Source organism: Branchiostoma belcheri, unplaced genomic scaffold, assembly GCF_001625305.1.
Source record: "Branchiostoma belcheri isolate BF01 breed outbred unplaced genomic scaffold, Haploidv18h27 scaffold17, whole genome shotgun sequence".
Lineage (NCBI taxonomy): Eukaryota > Metazoa > Chordata > Leptocardii > Amphioxiformes > Branchiostomatidae > Branchiostoma > Branchiostoma belcheri.
The window spans coordinates 1,898,147-1,911,994 of record NW_017803157.1 but is presented as its reverse complement, the minus strand read 5'-3'; the positions used below and the strand labels follow the sequence as shown (position 1 = coordinate 1,911,994).

Sequence of the window (13,848 nt, the reverse complement as noted above, 5' to 3'; positions counted from 1 at the left end):
TGTTATCCTTCATATTAAGATTGAAAAGAAATATACATACTTGCCGAAAATAGAATTGTTCAAACATATTAGACATCCAAGCGCTATGATGTAAATGAAAAACTGTGTAAATTTGTAAATTTGTTTATACATGTTTCAAAAAGAGAGAAGAGGTCCTGTAGTTAGATCCTGTAGATAGAGACGTAGCACACGAATGTAACAATTGCTTCTTCTGTTCTTGTACCCAAGTTATTTAACTTTGCATTTGGCCCGTGTAGGGCGTGAATATGCAATAAAGTTCATTGTCATTGTCAATATTTTGTCCTCAGGTGGAGGTGACAGTGCTTGATGTGAATGACGTCCCCCCGACCTTCCCCCACGCCGTGTACCATGCTGACATACAGGAGCACGTCCTGCTGTACTCTCATGTCATCACAGTCCAGGCTCACGACCCTGACCTGGGGCCAAGTGGGGAGATTATCTACACCATTCTGGCAGGCAATGGAGCTGGTTAGTACAAATTTATCAGTGTCTATATCTGTATAGCTGCCTTAGTACCAACATCATCATGTATGAGCCCTGGAAGATTAGCCTTTTGGGCTAAAGGGCATCAAAATAAAGAAATCATGGCAAAATACTGGGAATCATAGAATATTTGCAGTGGTTTATATTTTTGTTTGCTGCTTTTGTGATGAGAACTCACCATTTTGCTTGTTTTACATTAACCAGTAAAAGCCTATAGACTAGATACCTCACCTGTCCAGTTTTGTACAGTAAGTATAAGCTGTGCAAGACTAGGCCATAGGATTGATGACCCCTTTTTTTTATACAGTCTACTTACAAATGTACACTTAAGGTCAATGCACCAGTTTAAACACAATTCGTAACAAGTCCTTCCTTCTTTCCTCTAGGCCTCTTTGAAGTCAATGGTACAACAGGAGAGATCAGAAATGCAGGACTGCTGATAGAACTGTCAGGAGAGTATGTCCTGACCATCAGTGCCACAGACCGAGGGCCGGGGGCACTAAGAGGGTCCTGCACAGTCAGAGTTGTTGTACTGGATGTGAACGATCACGCTCCATCCTTCATCGTGCCTGAAGTTGGGACCACTGTTACCATACCCGAGGTGAGATGGTTGGTTAGTTAGTTAGTTAGTGACTAGATTAATGAGAAGTTGAGTTGATTGGTTACTGACTAGGTGACATGAATTTAGGTCAGTCAGCTTTCTACAGCTTACTTAGCTATCAAGTTACTAACTTTATTGACAATGTATTAGTCAATTTAACAATATCAACATCTTTTGACAACTGGGTCTCATCTGCCAAATTGGGAACCCAGATGACACAAACTGAATTTTATCTGTAACATCTTAGACTTTTGTGGATATATTTAGTAAAAAAATCATCACTTCCATCTACCAATGACACTTTTTTAACTAAAGCAGTCTGTCTGAACATTGTATTGTATAGAGGCAAGTCTTTGAAGCACTGATTTTGATACATGCAAGACTTAGTGCAATCATATGACTTGTGACTGCTATGGTATCTTTCCAGAATCAATACATTGGCTATTTCATCCTCAAAGTGTCTGCCCTGGACAACGACCCTTTGGATGGGGGGAGGATCTCCTACAGGATTACAGACAACGTTGGACACATCAACGACTCTCTTATGTTCAGCATTAATGAAGACAATGGAGACCTCACTACAGCACGGCTGCTGAATAGAGAAGTGCAAGAATACTACAATGTGAGTCATTCAAGTCATGTATTTCAATTTTATATTGTGTATGTATGAATGATTATGTTGACCGTAAAACTTTTGCTTCTGATTTTAGCTTGTATAGAAAATGTTTTCTTAATGTTTTGTAGTCAATTTATATAATATCACTTCATCAATTCTGCCTTCAGGCTGCAACTGTAACAGTTGTGATATAGTTTATGTAATAATAAACCATTTTACAGTCATATTCAGCCTTTCAATTGAATTCCTGCCTGATTGGAATGGTGTCATGAGGTGTTCAGATTTGCTTCAGTCTACTATTGCCCTGTTGCACAGTTGAAAACATTGAATGGCCCTGCACAAAATGTGATTTTGGAAGAAAATGACATTCATGCCTACCACCCCTATGTAGTATACTGTACCCTCCCAACCTTGGTACTGAAGTGCCTTCCACCCCTATATAATTTACTGTACCCTCCCCACATTGGTAATGAAGTGCCTTCCACCCCTATGTACTATACTGTACCATACCCACCTTGGTACTGAAGTGCCTTCCACCCCTATGTAGTATACTGTACCCTCCCCACCTTGGTACTGAAGTGCCTTCCACCCCTATGTACTATACTGTACCCTCCCACATTGGTACTGAACAGCCTTCCACTGCATTTTCTAAAAGTAAAAGTTCTTCTATCTGCATCCCAGCTGTTATTAGTGGCTGAAGACAGAGGCAGTCCAACATCCTTCTCATCCTACCGGTTCATCACCATCAGGGTTACGGATGTGGACGACAGTGAACCTTACTTTCCTGACATCTGGGTAAGCATCATCCCTGTCTCACAGTTATATAAGATTTACTTGTTAAAACATGGTTTACTATGATTGTGTAAGTTCAAATATAGGCTTAGTTTTGAAAACTGTCAGAGGTTCCAAGTAGCATCCACTACTTTTAAGAAAAGTAGTGGAATGTCTGTCAGTTTTCAAAATCTATCCAGTTGCTTGGGTTGCAAATTCCTTCTGTATCTCGTTACTTGGCTGTTATAACCTTCATTAATGGATAGAGTATTTTTATTGTTTAAATGTAAAAAGATTTGATCCATCACAATAAAGTTCTCTCACCCAGGGCTTTCGACCAGTCACTCTGGTCTTCCTCAGTAGACTGACTCAGCCATGTGACAAGCCTCACTTCAGTCAGTCTACTGAGGAACACCAGTGAGAGTGATTGGCTGAAACATCTAGGTGAGAGAATCTTATTGTGTTGGGTCAAAAGTTTTTAAAATGAACTTTCATGATAGAGTAGTTTTATTGTTTAGGTAATGGTGCCTTGGAGTGCTCTAGGTCTCTGAGGTTAGGGTGTTGAGTGTTGAGTGTTGCGAGTACATGTAAGTGATATTTGACACCTTGTATTACAGCACAGTGCAACAGACGTTGCAGTGGAGTTCAGTATAAGAGAGAACCTGGCAGTGGGAACAGAGATTGGTGCTGTCCCACCGGCTATCGATGAAGACCTTGGAGCTAACGCGGTTCCTTACTACTACATCATAGGTGGGACACCAATGTTTGTTTGTTGCTTTTTTCATAATAATATTTTTCTGTTTTTTTGTTTTGTAAACACTGGGGTTAGAGTAAAGACTACAGATTTGTAATATAATGAACATTAGAAACTTCCATGTTTTACTTACAATGTATTTTGCGCTGAAATAATAGATGATAGCCTTTTTGCAAGGCTTCAGTAGGCATCTCTCCATTTCAGGAAGCACATCAGCAGAACATATTTTGCCTGCACAAAACCTGGCTTTTCCAAAAAAAACATTCAAGTATAAAAACCATAGTTAGGATGTCATCCTCAAATATGCGAGTACAACCTTAAACAGATACATTCTACCAAAGTGCTGTCCTCAGAGTATGTAGCTCCCTTATGATTCGTGACCTGCAATTTCCTATCAAACCAATAGGTGGAGCAAGTAACAAATTTGCCATCAGCAAGAGAACAGGAGTTCTGTCCATACGGTCATCCGACCTTGACTATGAGGTCCAGAGTGACTTCAAACTGACGATCAAGACTTCGAGTGACCCTGAGTTCAACACAGCTGCACTGACCACAAGAGGAAGAAGATCCACACATGATGATCCTTCAGTCTTGGAAGTTGCTATACATCTAGAAGATACCAATGACAATGCACCCAGATTCTCCAGACAGAAGTACAGCACTGGTAGGCTATTCTTCGTTAGAACCGTTTAAAGTTAAAACTTTTGGTCCAACACAAAAAATTCTCTCACCTAGAGCTTTTGACCAATCACTCTGGTCTTCTTCAGTAGACTGACCCAGTGAAGCTTGTCGATGTCACGTGGCCTCTTTGAAGTGTGACGTCAACACTGGGTCAAAGGTATCTGGTAGATGATGTCGGCCCCTGTCGTGTCAGAACAGATTGTCATACTGGTACCATCACATAGATAAACTTATAGAGCAAATTCCTCTGATAGCAGCACTAATAAGCTAGTCTGTAAGATGCTAGTCGAAGAGCAAGAAGGCAGTTGTATGTAGCAGAATTTTCCCTTGAATGAAGCACATGTTGATGTACCTTTCCTGTCTCCTGAATTTACAGTTGTGTCAGTGGATACAAAATATGGAACAACAGTTATTCGGACTGAGGTAAGCAAAAAACTTTTTCATAACATTATGAATTCCCCTTGGGTGGCTGCAAAAAAGTGGTTACTGGTTGGGTAGCTTAACTGAGGGTCTTAACTATGTAAAATTGTACGGAAGTGTTTTTAAGTGGCTTGTGACAGCAGGTGGTTGTCCACCCAGGTTTGACTGTACTTTGTACTGTTATGTGGCTTGTATTTGGAGGTGGTTGGATGGTTCAGGTGGCTGGAAGGCCAGGTTTGACTGTACTATGGTGTTCTGTAGGCCTCTGATGCTGACTCTGGGAACTTCAGTGTGACGTGGTTCTACCTACACTCCTGCAACTTTGTACAACAGAACAGCAGGACCCCATGTCCAGGTAGGTTTTTCCTTAAGGATTTAACGTTTTGGTTCTGTTATTAGAGAAATTAGATAAACTCCATTGTACTCTATTGAATTCTTCCCAGTCATATGAAATCAATCAATGCCATTGACTAGCTGTAGAATTTCTAATCATTGTTGCAAATGCAATACAAGTACTCTTGAAACACACATAGAAAAATTTTTGATGTCTGTCCTTGGTGCTGAAATGCAGCTCTACTTCTACTTTCTATTTGATTGGATCCTGATAGCATGGTTCTCATTGGAAGTTTTTTGTAACTGCGTATGTCTGGTGATTGACAGCAATCACAATAAACGTTATCTGAATTGAATGTTCGAGCTTCTATGAGCTTGACCAGTGGAATGGCTGCCAAAAGTGTGATTTAAGTGATTTAGGCCATACTAGTACCATGCAGTATTTTCACATGTGAGAAACTTATTAAGCAGGTTTTGTTGACATAGTTTCTCCTCCTTCTCTTTTCCAGATACATTTAGGCTGGACAGGACTGATGGGTCTCTGATCACCAATGAGCTGTTTGGTTCTTACATGGATAAGGGATACTTCAAACTGTTGATTCAGGCTGTGGATTCTGTAAGAGCGGACTTTGTTGATGTGGCAGAGGTTGAAGTAAGTTTAAGATGTATAATAATTGATTTCTTTCTTGAGTGTGTTTAATATGTACTCCTATTTGTGATTTTGTGAGTGCCTTTTGTTTTTTTTACAACTATTGCAGCAATTGATATAAAAAGAAAGCCAAGTAGGATTTGCATATTTTAATGAGAAATTAATATGATCAAGAACTCTGTCTAAAGAAATACTGAATACTTTAATGAAATATATACTACTTTCAAGTGTACTGTAAATTGTGAAAACTTTTTGCAGTGGTTTTATTTAAGTGATGATATCTCCACCACACTACATGTAGATTGAAATACTTTTTCCTTGTATACGAATACTGCATGGCTTCAACCATGGATTTAAAACACAGTGAAAACCTACTCTTTCCTCCAAACATTAAATAAAACCAATGCAAAAGTTTCACATTACCCAGTGTTTACTGATTCCAAGCCCTGATATCCCTTACATAGTACTAACTATATCCCACTTGTATGTCAGGTGTACATTCTGAGTGAAAATCAGCAGGTTCTGTTGACAATAGACAGGTCTCCTGAAGACATTAGGAGTGAGGAGGACAATTTGGTCAGGTCAGTAATATCTTCTTAAAGTTTGCACATGTACTTATCTTGACATCTTTTTCTGTAGTTGCTCCCATTCTTGGTCTTTTGAAAATCAAGTAATCATCCACAAACAAAGCTAGGTAGTTTTTACATTCAAATGATGAAGCTTTCAAAGCTGAACTTCAGAATATCTGATGTAAAAACAAAATTTAAAGACTGACGCAGAAAACAAAGTTGTCAAACTTAAGACTATGTAAATGTGCCTGAATGTTTATAATCTATATTACACTAATCCTCTAGCAAACCCACCCCACCAATGGACATTGATGACCATACAATGTGTTATAATATCACACATTTTTTCTAAATGATAATTTTGCTGTGTGCTTCCTGCTTTAGATCCTTACAGACATCTACAGGACTGGAGGTGGTGGTGGATGACATCCAGTACCACATGCCACAGAAGAGCAGTGTGGATGAAACCAAGTAAGGAACATCGCTGCCTGTAAAATGCAACTTACATAATTAAATATTGCGGTAGTTTCCTTTGTTCGCATGATACCAACTGTAAAATAATGTTAGCCGCACAAAATTATATATTAGAAACAAAAAGATTCTAACTGTATGTGTCTTCTGGGATGGGAGGTTTGATACTCACGCGAGGTCTCATGTATTTTTAAATGTCTTGTAAAATATTTTTCTTTCATTGTAAAAGTGGCTGCGAGAATATAAGTTGTACCTAACTTGAGTTCGCAGTCACTTAGTCCAATGGCATGTCTTTTCATTTGTAATTCTCATTGTGTTTCTGAATAAATAAAAAAAAAAATATTGCAATGAGCTAACCAATCCACCATGACTTATTGAATTGATAATTGAGATGGCATGGTAGCTCCCCCCCCCCCAGGCCAATGCAGAACTATGGAATCAGTGTAGAAACATGTATATTACCCAAAACCTACAGTCTCCATTCTATCCTCATCTCAAGATCTCAGTTAATCTGTAAGAGTAAGAACTTGAATATATTATCATTGTATGCGACCTCTGACCTCCCAAAAGCGATCTGTTAAATAAATGTCATGTTGCTTTGTAGCTGTAATCGTTTATTGCTCTGTAGTTTTATGGTAGTTGTAGTCTAATGGATGCAAGTGTTATGTTATATGCCTTAATTTGTATTACATTTGTGTACTCTGTGTTTTATGAATCCAGGAGGAATAGATTAGATTTGTTATCTAATTTAATGGATATTTAATAAAACATAAACATAAATCTAACTGTAACTGAAATTTTTCAATTTTCCTTAATCCTTTCAAACAAGCTTCAGACAGGTGGTTACCTTCATGAGCTACCTAATCCACAGCATGGTTAATTAGATTTATAGGTGATTAGGTGCTGTAATGAAGTGTAGCATGACACAGCTTTTGTTGTTGTTGTTGTTGCAGGTCGGATGTGACCGTACATGGGGTTGATACCACCACCAGGCTGGTGACTGATGCTAATACACTATCAAGGTCATTAACAACAATTTTGGCTGATCATTGTGATCTCTATGTGTTGCTTTCCCCTCTACATGTATGTGTGTACAGTTTCTCTCAAAATATTGACCTAACAATTAACAGGTAACATTTTTATTTTCATAAATTAGTCATCTCCAAGCAGATCTTTCAGTATTAAATTGGCCAGGCAGTTACCATTTTGCCATCCACCTTGTCTTTGATACTATCTTTTGCAGCCATTGAAAGATCTGCTTGGAGATAACTAAGGGAAAAATCACTATATAATAGTTAAACTACTTTGGATTGAGCACATTTTATTTATCTGCCACTTCGTGCCCTAACCCCACTTCTCTGTACTACCAGACTGATCACTGATGACAGTGCCGTCCTGTCGTCAGCATCCATCTCTCAAGTGACGGTAAGATAAATAAATAACTATGTACCTGATTACTGAAAGCTTGTTGGACATCATGAATGCTGTTTATTTCACATTTTGGTTGTGATAGCCAGTAACACTCCTACATGTGTGTTCCAACACCCTATATTCCCAATACAGTCCTCACGTTTTCAAAATAAACATCCACCACCATCTTCATTTTGACATAGTCTTAAAATTCTGACAACTCAACCTATGATCGAGCAACCTTAACTGTATTAACTCATTGTCAGAACATATACCTGCCCACATAGCACCCAATAAGGATGTTGCAGTTGTTCACCTTATAAGGTACAAAATGTGATTGTGTACCTGAGGTAATTGTACAAAGAATTATACTGGTATGTGTAATCTTGTTGGTTGTCTTTTTCCTCCATCCAGCCCCTGGAGGCGGAAACTTGTGCATCAGAAGCAAACTGCTCCGTGTTGGAGGGCATTCTGATTGGGCTGGGGGCTGTGCTGTTTGTTGGAACTGTCAGCCTCATTTGCATAACATTTTGCCTCAAGCACAGGTAACCCATGTACTTCTTAGCTGGGCAGGATCTCTACAGCTATTACAATTATCATAGGTACCATTTCTAAAGACCTGAAGATCTGAAGATTGTCGAGTTTCATTTAATTCAAGATATCTGACCGTTTTCAGCTTTCAAAGTGTGAGAATTGAAGGCATTTTATTCACAATGATTACATGTATGAATGACTTTTGTGCTGATTTGTTTCACATGTTGATATTTTCTCCACACGTAACGCTCAACCCAAAGATGTCTGAGACGTGAAAAACCCAAAGGAAATGGATTTCTTGGTACAAACTTGGAGGGTCAGTGCAGTTTATAAAAATCTATATAAAACACTTACTAAGTTGATAAAATCAGTATGGATGTAATCAACCTAAGTGTAGTTTCTGTATTTCTTAAAATATATTACTATTAGAAGTTCAGTAATGATACCAGCTTGTACTAAAACAGTGATCTCATAGGGATAACTGTTCCCTAAAATATATAATTATATATTTCTCATATTAAGTGTTAGTGTTGTCCTTCAAAATTAGTTTCAATGCACTATGTGACAAAAACGAGCTGCTATTCCATGTTGTAAAGGCGGTGCATGTCCTTGGTGCTGAACTGTAAAGTTGTGCCTCAGATCTGCATTTTTTTTGAAGATCAAAGAACAAATGAATCAAAATGTCTAATAAATTAATCATTATAATGTACTTTATGTCATTATAGCTACTTGCTGTAAGTTTTCTTCCTTCTGGTACTGTAATTTTTTTGCATCTTAAGATCCCAAGTGAAAACCATGGATGAGACGTTGTTTCATTTTTTTTTTTTAAGCTATACTTGCTGTTATTTACACATACTTTTCTGCCTTCTAGTACTGTATACAGTTGATCTAAAAAAGATCCCAAAGATACCCAAGTGAAAACCGTGGATGAGACGTTGTTTAAAGAAAAAAATTAAATAGCTACTTGCTGTAACTTACATACTCTTGTTCCTTCTGGTACTGTATACAGTTGCATCTAAAGATCCCAAAGAAGCCCAAGTGAAAACCGTGGACGAGACGTTGTTCACTCCGGCGTACCGACCTCGCGGCGTGCAGAATCCTGCGTACGACAGAAGGTCTGTCCGGCTATGATGTCACACGTACTTTGACAGCACCCTATGCACTACCACTTCTGTCACTTGCATGTTCACCGGGCAGCACTCTACCTTGTAAGTTCTGCTGGATTTGCTTCTAAAACACTGTCTGCACCAAAGATATCTTCTGAATCATAGAAAAGCTGTATAAAATGTATCCCATTGCTAAGTCTACATGTCAACACAGTTTCATAGATTGTAACCTTTTATTGTATTTCAACATGGTGGTTAAGGAAGTATGCTTCTAAGTTGCTTTTAACCTGTACCGGGGGTATCAGTATTCACTGTAACAGTTGTTATTCCCATTATTTTGTCATTTGTATTATATTATATTAAGATAAATCTCACCTTATTGAAAACATTCTTGTGAGCTATGTTGATACAGTACTACTGTGTAGTTATAAGTAACATTTTTTAAGGTGAAGTTACATGGAGTATAGTTGCACCAGTTGTTTGGGGGACTAAAATGTAAATATCTTTGTGACTTTCTATCAATCGGTGACTATTGTGTGAAGTATAATATGAAATCCAATATGAATATGTAAGTATGCAACATGATGTACTGGTCACTATTTTTTACCCAAGTTTTCATTCTTGTGAAGAACGATCATTATGTTAATTCTACTTGAATGTATAATGTGGTAACGTAATCATAAAAGTAATCATTTACTTTGTTATGCAACATTACAAGTTAAGTTACTGACAATGAACAGGATATGACATAGGAACATGACTTTGGTTTCCATGTCCTCATGTTTTAAAAAATGGCAGAAATATCTGAAATCTATCTGGAATGCTACATTGCAATTATATATATGGTTCTAAGTTCTATCTTGTGATTTCATTAATAAATACATGTAGATTGGAAGGTATAATTGAATATACTGAGACAAGACCTGGTATTTGCTCCTTTTCTTGATTTGTTTAATTTACTCAACTTAAAAGCTTGTCAATGAACAGAATGACACATGAGAATTCTCTTGTAGATTTGACGAGGAAGCACCCCTGACCAACAATGAACACTCCCCTCCGCAAGAGAGACTTAGGGAAGACATAACTTCTGAGGGGTCCTTATCACCGAAAGGGTTTGTCCATTTCAGATGCGTTAGGTGCCTGCACAGACATATGCACCAGTCCTATGAAATTGATAATGCACAAGAGCAATGCACCTTTTGAGTTTGTGGTTAACAATGTAAATTTGACATTGCTGATCACATGTTACTCATTCAGGGCTTCGGTCAGATTGTTTCATGAACCAATGATCAAATTGCTTTGATTCAAAAACCTTTCTTTCGCTTATCATGCTCTTGTGGAAATGATGATTGTTGATATCGAGGCCAAAAGTTTGCACACTTTTGCTGCACACAAATGTTATCTTTTTTTTAATTACTGTTAAAAGTAGTAGTAGGCAAAGCATATTTTATAGTATCCAGATGCAGATGCATTATTTTTACTCTGAGACTTATAATTGTGCTGGGTTTTCTAATGCACTTGAAGGCAGTCAGAGTGAATTCAAAGAATTTTACAGTAATTTGTGTTCAGATGTCTATGTAGATGTTCAAGACTTTCTTCACAATGCATTGATAAGACACTGTTGGCCTTTTTCAGTGGTAGCCTTAGGGTACCCAACAGCATTATATAAGACTGTTGATCTATGAAAACTACTTTAGGCCACACCAATTTAATTTGTTGGTTCTCGGATTTTTTCAGAAAAAATATGAAGTGACAGGGCAAAAAAAAAATAAAAATAAAAACAGGTCTAGGCATCCTATTATAGCCCCAAATGCTACGATATGAGCCATGAAGTCAACAAAAAAGGCTGGGTTAAAATTTAAAGTATAAATTTTGAACTTTTAATCAAACCAGACTGCATTGATAGATAGAAAAACTGTAACAACTAGGACGAAAAGGAATTTCCTCAACTGTTGGGGGCAAAATATGAGCATTTTTTAGTTGATTCAGAACCAGAATCTTTTTTTTTTTTTTTGCAAATCAGAAAAAAATGAAGAGGCGAATCCGAGAACCAACAAATTAAATTGGTGTGGCCTTAGGTGGTAAATGTTTTCCTATATGGTTGTAGTAGAATATGTTGGAAATGAAAAAAAAAAACAGAAGAGCACAAAGTACTACTGAGAAGCCCTACTAGACTGCTAACCCTCTCCCATCAACATTGTCTGATTCAAAATAGATCTGTGTCTGCCTTTGTGGAGCCAGATGAACAGGTGAGATGTACAAATCATCAGTCTGCCATTTTCAACAACACACACAGTACAACACAACATTTCACGCATCATAATCAATCTGTCATTGAATTATTTATTACCTGGGTGGAGTTACTGTAAGAATTAGTCATGAAAATGACATACATGCATTTATAAGGTCATCATGATCAGTCGAGTGTAAGCTAATGTGACAGGGATGTTGAAAATATTTTGCCTGTGGTTGAAAACATGCATAGGGTGGCATTTCCTGTTGGAAAATTCATGAAGATATTACGGGACCTGTGTGCTTTAGATAGATGGGAATTCTGGAAGGTAGAATTTACCGCCATAATAATGTTTTCTATGGTCACTCAGCTTCCACAGAAAGGATATTTTTATACAAAAGCTATAATCATGAGCAACAGGTGTTTCACGCCAGCAAAAACAGGTGTTTTGTAATTTGCGAGTATGGCCCAAAGTGGCCCCAGACTGGTCAGAAAGAAACATGTGCCAGCTAGGGTGTGCAGGTCTTTGCTGATGGTAAGTTGTACAAAAAGCAGTGTAACAGTTGTATTGTTCATTATTGTGTACATTTGTATTATGCATGTGTATCTCTCTTGTAAGAGTTAATAATTTTCAGGCTTTTTTGCTTTAAATGCTTTGACTTTAAACTTTTTGAAACTTAAATTCGGAAAAATTGGCATGATATTGGAAAGAACACTGCAGGAAACTTAGAAGTGTGAAAGATTACAACACATACTATACAATTTACATTGTTTTATCAACTTACTTCTGCTTGGCATGGTTAGGTCTCTTCAGCTTTAATAAAAATATTACAACATGTCAAAATTCTAAAACTTGAACTTGTAATTTCATAGTCTTTAAATTGGTCAACATCACAGTGTTGATAACTACCTTCCCTGTGTTCTCTGTCAGCTGACAGTAACAGTAGAGAATGGAGTGTCGACCATTCAACCAGCAGCACCAGTAGAACCCCCGTATGCCAAGGTCAATGCCAAGCCTGAGAGAACCATGGACAAGAAGCACCCTGTCGGTATCCTCAAGAAGTCTCCTCCTCGACCAGGTTTGTGCTACATTATCATCATGATAAGGCCACACCAATTTAATTTGTGGGCTCACAGATTTGCCAGCTTCTTTTTTTTCTGATCTGAAAAAAAATAATAATTTCAAGCTCTGAATCAACTAAAGGAAGTCCAACTTCCCAAAGAAGTTGAATAGAAGGAAGTCCATTCTCTTCAGATTGTAACAGTTTGTCAATCTATCAATGCAGTCGTTTGATTGAAAGTTTGAAATTCATTGAATTACAAACCAGCCTGGCATGTTGACTTTGTGGCTCCTATAACATAGCATTGGGGGCTAACATGTTTTTTCCTGTCATTTCATATTTTTTCTGAAAAAATCTGAGAACCAACAAATCACATTGGTGTGGCCTAACATTTGGATGGAACTTTCAAACCTGCTTCCATCTACAATGCAAAGACTTCAAGGATTACTAACGTTTGGAATATATATGCAACAACTACACTAATTATAGGTTAAATGAACCAATCCTTAAGTGTTGTCTTCTCTCCCTCCTCCCAGATCCCCACTCCAGACCCCCCATCCCCTCCCCCCTGAGAAACCCCCCTGTCAAGCCAACAACTGATGAGATACTGAGTCAGACTACACCTGTGGATACAGGTACACTAATACTACTGACTGACCAGACTGTAGAAAATTATCACCAACAGCACCGTTTCTCAATCAGTAGATCTTCTACCTTTCTCAAGCTGTTGAAGTGACAAATTGAAGCAAAGAACTTCATAGACGCTCATAACAGTGACTGTGTTACTAGTAAGGCCATGTTGATTTGATTATATGGATGACATCCGCGCGCGCATGAATTTTCGGCCGTCTCCAAAAAAAAAAAAGTTTTCAACCATACTGTAAATCGTACAAAACAGTTGCAAAATGAGCAAAAATATAGCATAAGTTACAAAAAAAATTAATAAAAACTATGCCAATGTCGTAGAATGCCAAAATCAAACGAAAAAAGACGAAATTGTAAAGAAATGAACTTGAAGACTAGATTATTCGCCAAACCATATTCTGTGCCATTTGCTCAACCCTCATGACCACGTAGATTTCATAATGAAAAGAACTTCTTTTTTTTTTGCAAAACTTTTTTTTTATTTTCGCAC

At 37.7% G+C, this 13,848-nt stretch overlaps 1 protein-coding gene across 1 annotated transcript in view; it reads left to right on the top strand.

Moving 5' to 3' along the window:
* LOC109466589 (cadherin-23-like) overlaps positions 1-13,848 on the top strand; it is a 38,068-nt gene that overhangs the window by 16,605 nt on the left and 7,615 nt on the right. Inside the window, 15 exon segments of the mRNA XM_019764320.1 lie at positions 309-489; positions 1,564-1,727; positions 2,403-2,516; positions 3,110-3,242; positions 3,653-3,910; positions 4,304-4,350; positions 4,609-4,702; positions 5,190-5,332; positions 5,822-5,910; positions 6,283-6,369; positions 7,740-7,794; positions 8,194-8,324; positions 9,409-9,484; positions 9,486-9,521; positions 12,584-12,731. Coding sequence (XP_019619879.1) covers positions 309-489; positions 1,564-1,727; positions 2,403-2,516; positions 3,110-3,242; positions 3,653-3,910; positions 4,304-4,350; positions 4,609-4,702; positions 5,190-5,332; positions 5,822-5,910; positions 6,283-6,369; positions 7,740-7,794; positions 8,194-8,324; positions 9,409-9,484; positions 9,486-9,521; positions 12,584-12,731 — 1,756 coding nt within the window.